Source organism: Panthera onca, chromosome C1 (assembly GCF_046562875.1).
Source record: "Panthera onca isolate mPanOnc1 chromosome C1, mPanOnc1 haplotype 2, whole genome shotgun sequence".
NCBI classification, from domain to species: domain Eukaryota; kingdom Metazoa; phylum Chordata; class Mammalia; order Carnivora; family Felidae; genus Panthera; species Panthera onca.
The window spans coordinates 10,084,896-10,097,815 of NC_138346.1; the positions used below are offsets into that span (position 1 = coordinate 10,084,896).

At 45.8% G+C, this 12,920-nt stretch overlaps 1 protein-coding gene across 1 annotated transcript in view; it reads left to right on the forward strand.

The window, feature by feature from the left end:
* DNER (delta/notch like EGF repeat containing) overlaps positions 1 to 12,920 on the forward strand; it is a 317,354-nt gene that overhangs the window by 249,987 nt on the left and 54,447 nt on the right. The window contains exon 8 of the mRNA XM_078450803.2: positions 504 to 728. Coding sequence (XP_078306929.2) covers positions 504 to 728 — 225 coding nt within the window. The remainder of the gene's footprint in view (positions 1 to 503; positions 729 to 12,920) is intronic.

Consider the following 12,920-nt stretch of genomic DNA (forward strand, 5'->3'; position numbering starts at 1 on the left):
ACTCTTTTATGTGGGTTTAACTTTTTAAATTCAGAATTCTATCTTTTTTGAAGCAAAGCAAGGGACGTCTTTCCCCCAGCAATGTGTATGAAATAAGAGAAAGCCGTCCACTTGCCCCAATCCCACTTTCCTGAAGGTAATCATCATTAATTTATGTTTGGCATCTTTCTAGACTCTAGACACACTTTCTAGACACACATACATATACACCTGTATACTTGTAAATACTTTCATGTCCCTGTATGTCTGTACATCTAAGTAGTCTTACATTTCAACAAACTGGAAACACGAGCTTAATATTTTAACCCACGGTTCGCAAAGCTAAGAAAACCTGCCTTACCCGGGTCGTTGGGTTATCCGAACGCGGAAGCCGTTAAATGCATTAATCGGTTCACAGTGGGGGAAAAGTGAAGAAGTATGGACCCGGTCTCCTAGCTATTCTGTGTGAACACAGTTTAATTTTTATTGTTTTAATCCTTCCCGGGGTCTGTGTTTTCCGGCAGGGTACTTCGGATCGGCCTGCGAAGAAAAGGTGGACCCGTGCGCCTCGTCACCGTGTCAGAACAACGGCACCTGCCACGCGGACGGCGTGCGCTTCACCTGCAGTTGCAGCGCGGGCTTCACGGGGCCCACGTGCGCCCAGCTGGTGGACTTCTGTGCTCTCAGCCCCTGCGCGCACGGCACCTGCCGCAGCGTGGGCACCAGCTACAAATGCCTCTGTGACCCAGGTGGGTTCCCTCGTGCACCGCAGGTCTTTTCTGTCTCCAGCCTCAGACTTGTAACTCGTCGTTCGCATCCGAGCAGACGTTGGCTCGTCGAATGCGTTCGCTTGTACGTGTAACTTAACGCCGCTCGTTTATTTTTTTTTTTTAATTTTTTTTTAACGTTTATTTATTTTGGAGACAGAGAGAGACAGAGCATGAACGGGGGAGGGTCAGAGAGAGAGGGAGACACAGAATCCGAAACGGGCTCCAGGCTCCGAGCTGTCAGCACAGAGCCCGACGCGGGGCTCGAACTCACGGACCGCGAGATCATGACCTGAGCCGAAGTCGGACGCTTAACCGACTGAGCCACCCAGGTGCCCCGCGCCGCTCGTTTATGACACACTTTCTCTTTAGGCTTATGGGTGGCAGGGCTTGTGTTTTTTTTCTTTGTTTTTTTTGTGTTTTTTTTTTTTTCAGTTAATTGTTTTTATTTATGTTTTTCATTTTTTAAATATAATTTATCGTCACCCTGGCTTCGATACAGCACCCAGTGCTCATCCCAACCAGTGCCCTCGAAAAAACACCCTCTCCCTCTTCGTGAGCACTTCACAGTCATTGCGGAAAAATAAGAAAATCCAAGTAAGCAAAATGAGGAAAATTAAAAACAGGCTTAATCTCGTAACAGCTTAATTATTTTTTAACGATTTACTACAGGTCACTCCAGAGCTTTTACTGGCTTCGGTGTCGTTTAATACTGTGTTCTTAGGTTAATGGAGAGTGTTTTTCCACCCTAATAGGCATAAAAAACAGGACGCAATCCATTTAGAATTTTCTCATCTATTTAAATTCTTACTCTGTGCACAGTATGTGTCATAGGACCTGTGACGCCCTGTGCAAATGTGTGAAAATCCCATCATTTATTTTCCAAAGATCCTCTGCATTTGACTGATTTTTTATTATTGTACGTTTTGCTACTCCGAAGTCAGAGTGGGTCACCAGTCAAAATGTGTATCTGCACAACCTACCTGTGTGGTCTGGAAAGAACACACGTGGGCAGCTCTTCTGTGTCCCTTCTCTCCTGCCTGTGTCTCCACACGTGCATGAGCTAGCCCTACAGAAGGCTTTGAAGCGTGATTCCTCTCACAGGCGCCTGGCCCGTCGGTGTGGCGGCCACTTCCCCGGTTTTGCTTGAGTCCTGGTTCTGCTCGTGCCTTCCACCCAGATGCCTGCTCCCTGTCACCCCGTTTCACCTGTCATCTTCTCCTAGGCTGAATCAGCTTTCCGCCCCCTGAAGTCCCAACAGTCGGGGACCTGGGTGGCTCAGTCGGTTAAGCACCCAACTTCAGCTCAGGTCATGATCTCTCAGTCTGTGAGTTCGAGCCCCCTCCCATCGGGCTCTGTGCTGACAGCTCAGAGCCTGGAGCCCGCTTCGGATTCTGTGTCTCCCTCTCTCTCTGCCCCTCCCTGGCTCGTATTCTGTCTCTGTCTTTCTGTCTCAACAATAAACATTTAAAAAAATTATGAAGTTCAACAGTCACCTTCAATATCACTTGTCTGGTCTTTAAAACATATTAATTGTCTTTGCATGTGTCTCTCTCCCCACTGGGGGTAGGAGGAAGTTATTTTATCAGTAATCTTGTAGCAGCCCCAAACCGCCATGCAGTGAGCATGAATCTTCCTAGGTTTTGGGTGTTTCACATGTCTGGTCCTTTCAGTGCCCTCCCTGCAAGGTAGATGGCGTCAAGCCACATCTATTAAATGCCTCCTGTTTGCTTCAGTCATATCCCGGTGGCCACATACCCAGAAGGGGACTGAATGCAGATTCCAACCCAGGGGCCGTGGCTCCATGCCCAGAACATGCTAGGGGCACATCTCATACTCATGAATCAATGCAAGGAATTAGTAGGAATTGCAACTAAGCATGGAGGGGGGTTGAAAAACCTTTCTCATGTAAACTTCTAGTCCTCTGGTTTTCTTTTAAAACATTTTTTTAATGTTTATTTATATTTGAGAGAGAGAGAGAGATAGAGAGAGAGAGCCAGTGTGAGCAGGGGAGGGGCAAAGAGAGAGAGGGAGACACAGAATATGAAGCAGGCCCAGGCTCTGAGCTGTCAACACAGAGCCCGATGCAAGACTCAAACTCATGAGCCATGAGCCATGCAAGACTCAAACATCATGACCTGAGCCCAGGTCGGACTCTTAACCGACTGAGCCACACAGGCTGCCGTAGTTCTCTGGTTTTTTAAGAAATCATGGGATTGACATTTTATGTGATGACACTATATATATATGATGATGTAAATAGGTAACGGAGAGAAAAACAGTACATATTTGGAGAGAGCAAAAGAGAAATATTGAGAGATAGTGACTGATTTTAAATCGGCTCATGTAATTGTGAGAACTGGCAGGTTCTAAATCTTTAGTGCAAGCTGTCAGGCTGGAAACTCAGGCAGGGTGTCTATGTTACAGCCTTCTCAAGAAACATCAGTCTTTGCATTTAGGCCTTCAACTGGATCCGTCGATCCAACTCTGATGATCCGATGATCCAATTCTCATCGACTGGATGAGACCCTCCGGCATCTTGGAGGGTAATCACTTGGCTCAAAGTCTGCTGCTTTTTTAAATACTAATCTCATCCAAAAAGTACCTTCACAGCGACTTTGTGTTTGACAAAATATTTGGGTGCTGTGGCTTAGCCAAGTTAACACGGGAAATTAACTATCACAGTAACATTTTTGGGTTTCCCATTAAACGTTGAGGTGAAGAAGGTTCTCCGCTTCTGCGGATGCCGTGAGATGCCTTTTCTGTGCTTACACCCGTGCTCTCCTGTCAGAGCCCTGGTGGAAATGGGAATGGCTTTCCCAGTGGAGGGCCACTTTTCTTCCACGTGCGTGGCAGTGTGTGTGTGCCGTGGAATGGGCCGTGCCGAGGAGGAAGCCCCGTGGTGCCCTTGCCTGCTGGGAGTACAGAGCTCCGAGACCGCTGGGCTTGCAAACAGAGCAAGCACGTGTTGTGCCGGGAAGAACGGTCTCACTCATGCCGTGACTCACGGGTGTGCTGCTCCCAGCCCTGAGCAGGTCAGAACACAGTCTGCGATTCCCCTCGCCAGCCAGCGGGAGCAGGATCTCTCCGTCAGGATCTTCCCCAGTAGTTCATTCCCAGTCTCCCGAGCGTTCTGCTTCCTGCAGGGAAGGAAAAATCAAACATTACCAACCCAGAAACCAGCCTTGTTTCCCCCTTCTCTTCTCCTCAGACTTCCTTTCTTAATCATATTAAAATTTTCTACTTAGTTGGCTTACTTTTATGTTTGTTTATTTATTTATTCATTTGTTTATTGTTAGAGAGAGAGAGAGAGTGCAGGGTAGAGGGGCAGAAGGAGACAGAGAGAGAGAGAATGAGAGAGAGAGAATGAGAGAGAGAGAGAGAGAGAGAGAGAGAGAGAGAGAGAATCTTAAGCAGTTTCCATGCTCAGCATGGAGCCTGACACAGGGCTTGATCCCATGACCCTGGGATCATGACCTGAGCCAAAAATCAAGAGTTGGATGCTCAATCTACTGAGCCACCCAGGCTCTCCTAGTTGGCTTATTTGTCACACTTTAAATGGAATGTAGTTATTTAATGATAAATGCTACTTTGTGTGGCTTGATAGTATTAAAATGTTGTTTAATACTATGGGGTAGAGTTTATCAGCATGTAAGAGGGGGGCTCACATGGGTCCTAAATAGAAAATAGATTTCCTGGTCTTTTCTCTTTCCACACTGGGAAGTGAGAACCTGTCTGTGAGACCCCCTCCCATTGACTCTCACCACAAGAAACTGACAGGACATCTCTGGGCCACAGTTTTTGTTTTTATGAATAACATCTTAGATGCTCGTCATCTCAACTGCACTTGTTGTCACAGCCTAGGTGGGGACAAGTCGCTGACTGTGGTCTGCTGTGTGTGTGAGGGCATTAAATGAGAGGCATGCGGCACATTTCCTGGCATGGAGTAGCTAAGAGCTCTTCCCCTTTCTTTCCATCCATGGACATTCCAGCATTTCCTCTTAAGCCGCGGAAGGGTAAAGTGTCTCCTGTTTAAAAATACCACTTTCTCCTCCTGCTTTCTACTCACACTTCCTTCATGGCCAGCTGGAGCATTTAGCTTGGTAATAGTGGACGTCTAGCCACTGAACGAAGAAGCATGTATCGCCTTCCATGGTTCCTTCAGTTATTAGGCGATGTCCCCGGGGTAGAGCCTTGGAGTTCTGTCAGAGTGTTCTCTCATCGGACTTGGGAGATAAAACTGCTTTCAGAGGGTTTGCTTCCTCAGATCATTAGGTGACATTGTGTGAAATAAAAAAGGCATCTTAACATCTGGCAAGAATTTACATTTTAAGAGGTGAAAATGACAATTCTCTGAATGTGAAATTTTTAGTCTTAATCTTTTGGAGCATGTAATTGCTTTACCACTAGTTTGCATAATAGAAGAATCTCGTGAGAATAGGTGAAATTGGGTGTCTAGCTGAAAAGCGGCAATCCTGATCATCTTTATAGAGAGCAAACCGATCCCATTTCATAAAATGACAGCAGATTGAAATCATGTCAGGTTGATAATTAGTTCCCATCTGACAAAATGCCTTTTGGGTGACTGCAAATCAGACTTGCCAGGTGCTTTATTTTCAAACCTCATTTTTAGCTTATCAGGCTAGGGATTTCTGATGGGATTTTAATATTAAATAATAAAATGTCAGCGCTGAGTAATCACTGAAATATTATCTTGCGGTGACAATGTTAAGTGATAGGCCACACGTGCTCTAAAAAAATTGCAAATTGAAATCTCCCGAAGACCGGAGAAGGTGAGAGCGTGGAGCCCTGCAAACACTGTAGCAGGTGCCACGGTGGAAGGAGCTTGTCGGAGGCCGTGCTGTTGTCCTTGCAGGTGGGAGCCGTGGGGTCTCATGTGTTCTCAGTGCGATGGTGGCATCTGGAGATGCCATTTGGATGATGACCAACACTGGAAGGAATCCCTGGTTGGAGACGGTTTGCCTGAATTCATCAGTCTTGGCCCCTGTCTCATGAAATTGTTATTATTCTGACCTTGTTAGTTGAACTGAATTAACCGTGCCATTACAGAGTGTGCCTTAAGTTACTATTTAAAGAATTTAAAATATAAGGCATCAGAGGATTTTTACATGGAAAAAAACAGTTTTTTTTAAAAAAACATTTTAACGTTTATTTATTTTTAAGAGAGAGACACAGAGCACGAGCTGGGGAGGGGCAAAGAGAGAGGGAGACACAGGATCCAAAGCAGGCCCCAGGCTGTGAGCTGTCAGCACAGAGCCCGATGTGGGGCTCGAACCCACAAGCCGTGAGATCATGACCTGAGCCAAAGTTGGACGCTTAATCGGCTGAGCCACCCAGGTGCCCCTCAAGTATCAGTTTTTATCTCGGATGCTAATTGCCTGTCACAGATGAGACCGGGGACAACTTGCCAATCATGTATCTCTGCTGATTTTTCTCTACCAGAGGGTGGGTAACTCATTTAGATCATCCAGACTGTAAAAGAAAGAACGTTTAGACTTTTTTCCAAATAAAAAAATTTTGAAGGAAATCGTAGGAATTTCAGGTGCTGCTTTTCCTACTTTCTACAGATGCCTCACGTGTGGGCTGCATCTCTGGTCTCTGTGGCCCGAAAGACAGCTGGTGCTGCTCCCTCTAAAGTCACACTTGTCAGTATCAGCACTCTGATGGTGTCTTCCGGAAACACAGTCTAAGATAAGACTTACCGCCTAGGATTTTAATAGCAACTCAATAGCAATAAAGAAAAAAAGAAGCACACCTACAAGATATGAAGACATTTAGCTTGCTAATGAATGTGTAATTGCATTTAGATTCTTGGATAAGTGCAGTGGACAACTTTCATCTTTTATGAACCAGGAAGCTTTATTTATTAGGTTCACTAAGATGAAGACAATTCTTGTGTTTAAGAAGCTCCAGGGGATTCCTGATCTACACATCACAGATTCCTGAGAATTATTGACTGTATACCTTAAGGTATCTCCTTTCCCCACATCCCAACCCAGTGGGCCAGTACCGTGCCCTTCCTTTGTTATATCTCAAAATGTGATATCTGCCCTCAACACTGGCATACCAACTAGGATCGTGTCTACCTAGCTAAGAGCTGTGGTAATGCTGCATAATCTGTACTCTTCCTAAGAAAAAAATTTAATTCTCTACATTGACATCGTGGTGGCAGTAAGAAGAGAAGATGTCCCACTGACATCTGGGAGCTTGTCGGGCAATTACAGGTAGGCCTTCGAGGTGTTAAGAGCTGGCTGAGTGCTGTGCTCACAGCTGGGCCATTGTGTCTCCTGTTGGACACAGGCACATAAATGGTCCCGTGGAAACTGACGTCAGACATGGTCACTAACAGGCCATGATAAAGTGAGACAGACCAGACCATTTCATAATTCTAAGTACAGACAAAACCAAAGTCACCATGCAATCCACAAAATACCACAACTCCTCTTCTTTCACAGATAAATTGAGGCCAGCCATTTCTTTATTAATTACAGCTGTAGCCTTGACCTAGCTTGCCCTTGACATAGATAAGATTCATTGAGATACTCAAACATAGAACTGCTCCCGCTTTGTGACAGCACCCACTCTAGAGTGAATCCTGCCCAAATCGTCCAACTAGAGTTCAGATCCTGTAAGTAGCATCTAACCCCCTTTTATTGAGACACCTCATGGTTCCCTGATGTGCGTTCTACCTTGCTGCAATGAGTAATAGACCCAGCTTGTTCAGCTACAGGTGTATCTTTGGTAGCCTTTAGTTGAAGAGCACTGACAGTGCTTAATTGACTGAAATGTTCAAAATATCAAAGGTTCAGTCGATTAAAGTTTTGTATTAACAACAGCTCAGTCAGAACTTCCTGGACAGAGAGATATTGTGGATTTATATATCGGGGGAAGGACACTATGGAACACAGGTCCTGGGGGGCGGGTGTGGGACGGGGAGGAGAGGGGAAGTTCAGAGAACAGTTAGATGCACTTGGCTGCAGAATAAGATGCACGAGGTACAGTAATGAGTGGTGAGGCTGAAGTGCTCACTGGGGCACACGGAGAATCTCGACGCTGACTTTGGAACGTGAAGACTTGCAGACATTTTGCATTGTATGCGAACTGACCTGCGTTTTAGAAAGATTATTCTGATAGAATAGGGAGATCTCTGGGAAGGATGGGTGGTTCTAGGAAGAATGGGGAAGAAAGACTATTCTGATAGAATTCGATATTACAGATAGAATTACAATCCAGAAGGGCTGGTAAGGCAGCAGGTGAGTCAGGAAGCTTAGGCAGGTGGAAATGAGGACTTAAACTTGTGGCTGTGGGAAGGAAAGATTGGACCTAAAATCTAGTCGACAGGTTGACTCATCAGAGTTTGGATATCCGCCGAATGCAGGGAACAATGTTCTGAATGGAGTCGAAGGTACCTCTCCGGCTTTAACTTGGGAAACTCAGAGTAATAGGGAGATGTGCAGAAGGAGCCTGTTTTGGTACACAGGCCTACAAAGGTGGACGTGCTATTAGGGAGTTGTTACCTAAGCCTGGGACTGGGTGAAGAGACTGAAATGAGAGGAACGAGGATGGGGTCCAGGGGTATCGGCGCTAGAGAAAGTCAAGACAACTACTGAAACTGTTGGGGGTGGGGGAAGGGGGCAGTTGGGGGTGTGTGGGAGAATTTGCAGGGAGGGGGCTGAGGCATCGGCAGCAGAGGCTGGCGGAGGCATCACTGAGCTGGGAGGGACACCGGGTGAGCAGCTCACCTGGGGACATTAGTGGCAGTGGGAGGAGAGGGCACTGCCCAGGGTGTGAGGAACGAGGCCACCGTGGGCCCAGGGTGAAACTGAGTCAGACTTGCCCACACCACAGGAGGCTGCGGAGCCTGCCCCAGTGGCGTCCACAGCTGTGGCCACGGCCATTCTTCGTCTCCATTTTGTTTTGATTTTAATTTGGGGGGCATTCAGGGAGAATTAGTGCTATTTGCCTTCTTTAGGCCAGTGCCCTGAGGGATCAATAGAAGGAGAGAAAAGGACACTAGTAACGAGTAAAGAGCACTTCACCGGTGGAGCATATGGAATTTTTATGAGATTTTTGACGTTAAAAATCTATTCACAAGGCTGCTTTTTAACCTCGCTTTACGTGGCTAATCCATATGTAGGAAAGCGTTGATGAGCTGGCCTTTAATTATGGTGGATTTCTGTTCCTTTTGCTCCCACTGCTCCGCTTAAAATTCAAATAGCTGAGAGCTCATTTGTGGCTGAACTGTTGTCGAAAAAGAATGAGATTTACCTACTGGCAGTGGGTTTTAGAATAGTCTGGGAGGACAGCAGACAGTGTTTTACATCATCTGACCTGGAACGCAGGTTAGAAATGGCAGCTGGTAACAGCTCGGTCACCAAGCAGTGCCTTTCCGAGGATGGCTCTATTTGAAGCAGTGCCAGCATGTAATTGCAGGAACTTCTCATAAAGGTTATGGCCATCGGGGTCACATGGGGATGTACTTGAAACTATTCCGTAACTGAGCCACTGACTCTTATTTTATTTTGTGGTTGGGAGTTACTCTGATCCCATTGCTAGTATTTTGGGGCCTGCTGAGAGTCTGGGCATCTGGAAGGTAGAACTGAAAGTCGGCATCCTTGCCTCTCTTACCAGCTGTGATGGGAAGGGGCCTGGCTAAGAGTTGAGCAGAGCCGAATTCAAGCCCCAGCTTTGTCACTGAACAGTTGTGCAGTCGGTCTCTGTTGGCCTTAGTTTCCTCTTCGGCAAAATGGGGATAAACCACAAAGCTCAAATGAGGTGATGCATATGATCGTGCACTTTGAAATCTATAAAACAATGAAGCAGCCATGAAAATGTCAGCTATGCCTTTTTCTGGGGAAGATTGGTGAGGAATTATTAAATCTGTGCTGGGATTCTTTTCATATGAAGTTCAAGGCTAGAGTTGGAGTAGACGTGGGATCCGTCTTCATGGCCATAGTGGATACAGGTCCACTTACAGGATTCAGTGATTGCTTGCGGCCTTGGCTCTCGGTGGCTGCGGTGATAAACATTTAAGTGTCCGGTGCTGGGCGGAGCTCTTTAAGTGGAATGGTCACTTGGATCCCATAGTCCTTAAGTAGTGGGACCATGGTGGTTGTCATTTCTGGGCCTGAGATGACAGAGCTAGTTAAGGATGAAGCTGGGGTTGAATCTGGGCAAGTGGGATCCAGACCCCAGGAAATGGGGTCAAAGTCTGTGGCTTTGACTCACCAGTGGTACCTAAGGACTGAACAGTGAAATATTTTAACCAGATTTTCTAAGCAGTAGTTGTCTTAATAGCGGCCTCAAAAGAACACATAAAGTTGGGATTCATCAGGGCATTGATTCAGCTATACTGATCCAGGCAACGCCCTTTATCCAGGCGGCTTTGCCTAAGTAGCTCCCATCTGTGAGAATCGCCTGCATCCAGACTCTGCGCCCGTCACTTGACAAATATTCTCTCTTACTTAACCCCAGGTCATAGCATGCCTATTTTTTTATTCAAGGATGAGGAAATCGAGGCAGGGAGAGTAAACAACAGGTGGGAGGGGTCACAGAGCCACAGATTTAACTGGGTTTACCTAAGCACTGAAGCTCTTGACTGATAGGTAGACTCTCAGCAGGGGCCTCCTTGTGGTCCCCCAAGTTGTGTGTGAAGCTGGGCACTCACCGACATCTGTGCCAGTCACAAGAAGAAGTTTCCAGACCCCGCTCGTCCCAGGACAGCTCCTGAGATAAGGCCTGAAAAGCGTCCTTGGCTGTGGTCTAGTGAGTGGCTCTTGACCACTAGTCCCTTACTTTCTAGCACAGAGAAGCACAGTTCTGCCTTTCAGAAAAGTGACCCGCTTGTGGATAGTTGGGCCCCTTCCGCTTTTGATACCCTGAAGGCTCAGCTGTTTTGAAAACAATGCCAAGGGCTCCTTGGGACAGAAACTTGTGACTGCATCTCACCTGATGTCTGCTGGCTGCACTTATTTAAAGAAACTGCTCTCTTGTGACTCAGATGAGAAATGCAGACCTGCCATGTGACAAATGTGTCCCCCTTCAGCATAGGGGACCTCTCTTGATTGGTGCTTCTCACTCCCGGACTCTCCAGCTCCTAGGAGCAATTTCACCTTTTTTCTTCCCACCAGAATCTGAAAGTCTCTTGCATTGATTGTTGTAGGCCATGGAGGCCTTGGATGCTGTTTCTTTTCACCCGGCTCTGGTAATGTCCCTGGAATGTTCTTTCCTCTTCATATTTGGCTTTGGTTTTTAGTTGTTTGCCTCGAGAGAGCTCGGATGTTCTACCTTCCAGTGTCACTCCTTCCCACGGGAGTGGTTCGGTGGCATTGGCCTGTTGTCCCTCTCAGTAGTGGAGGATCAGCTAGGCTTCAGATCCTCAGGGCTGGTGACCCTGTGACAACGTGCTGTTGTAGGTGATGTCGGAGATGTACGGAGACTGATGGCAGCCCGCGTCCTGAGTCCCAGATACACAACCCGAAAGGAGACCGAAAACCGACGCTTTCTTCTGGTCTTTCAGTCTTCACTGTGCTTTTAAATTCTTTATTGATTTGAATTTGTACACAAAGCTGCGGACAATGCACTGCATTTCTTCCATTAGTTTTCTATCACAGTCATTAATTTTCAACGTAAGGGCACACGATGAAAGTTGCTGCATATGCCGGGTGCTTTTACAGAATTGCTTCAGTTCTAATGAAGATTCAGAGCCCTTAGGTTTGCCTGCAGCAGAGTGATACATAATCTGTTTTTCAGTCCAGCACATTGTCAACTCAGAGCACTTGCTGATTTTGCAGAGCGGTGTGTCCTGTCCCGGGTCACCGGGGGCTTCCTTACGTGGTGTCACAGTGCTCCCATTGGCTTTATAGGAGTTGCCTACAGAGATCATTAGCTGTTTGGACTGAAATCTTAATGAAATGTTCATGATGATTATCAGGATCATGTTTCATTTTTTTTCAATACCTGATGGTTTTTATGATCTAGATCAGAGTGAATGTCCGGGGTTTAATTCATTAGTAAAAGTATACCTTTTAGATTGGATAAGCCCAACTGAAAACAAGTGTGGCCTAAGGAATATGGACAGCCTCGTGGTTTGATTTTGGGACAGTTTTCCTTCATCCATTACCTCCCCAAAATACCTTTTCTAATAGTTCCCTGATGCCTAAAATTTTATGTGTGTGGTTTTATTCCTTTAAGTTAGGCAATGTCTCTGCTAATTAAACCTCTGTATTAGTTAGTTACTGCTGCATAACAAAACATTCCAAAATCTGGTAACTTAATACAATCTTTTATTGCCTGTGATTCTGTGGTTGATAATTTGGGCAGGGCTTAGCTGGGAAGTCTCTTCTCTGCTCCACGTTGTGTTAGGTGTGCTCACTCATGCTTTTGTGGTTGTCCAGCAAGTTAGCCAGAGACTGGCCAGTCCTGGACGACCTCATGCACATGTCTGGTACTTGGCTGGAATGATGGGGAGCATCTGGGCTAAATGTTGCCCATCATCCAGCAGACCAGTCTAGGCTTCTTCACATGGCAGCAGGGTTCCAAAAGCAGCAAGGGAGGACAGGCACATTTTCAATGCACATTTTCAGAAGTTTCTTCTTCTGTTATGTTTGCTAACATCTCACTGGTGGAGTAGGTCATAGAACCAGGTCTGTAGCTACAGAGAATTTGTGGCCACCATTTTTTTTCTTTTTGTAATCTACCATAATCTTAAACCTAAGTATGTGAAGAATGTGCATGAGTTTAATATATAAGAACAGATTTGAGGAGAAAGATAGTTGAAAGACAAAAAAAAGTGTGTAGTTATGATTGAGTGAACGAGATGAGGTCCCACTGAACTTGTCTGCCCCAGGAATAAGGAATATCTTGGAGACAACTGCTTTCCCTATATCATAGTTTCTTCATAGTTCTGTGTGGATTGAGCCTCATCTCTCCTTTATTTCAAGGAAGTCTCATGTTCTACGTACATTATTCATACACATACTCAACTAGGATCTACACTTTTGATTTTTCACTGCTTTATAACTTCTTTATTGAATAAATTCCCTATTTTTAGGCATCCTTAGTGATCACTTAGTAGAGGCAACAGGAACAGAACTCAAGATTTACTCAAATAATCTAGTTCCCACTCCAGTTCATTTGAATTTATAAATTGTC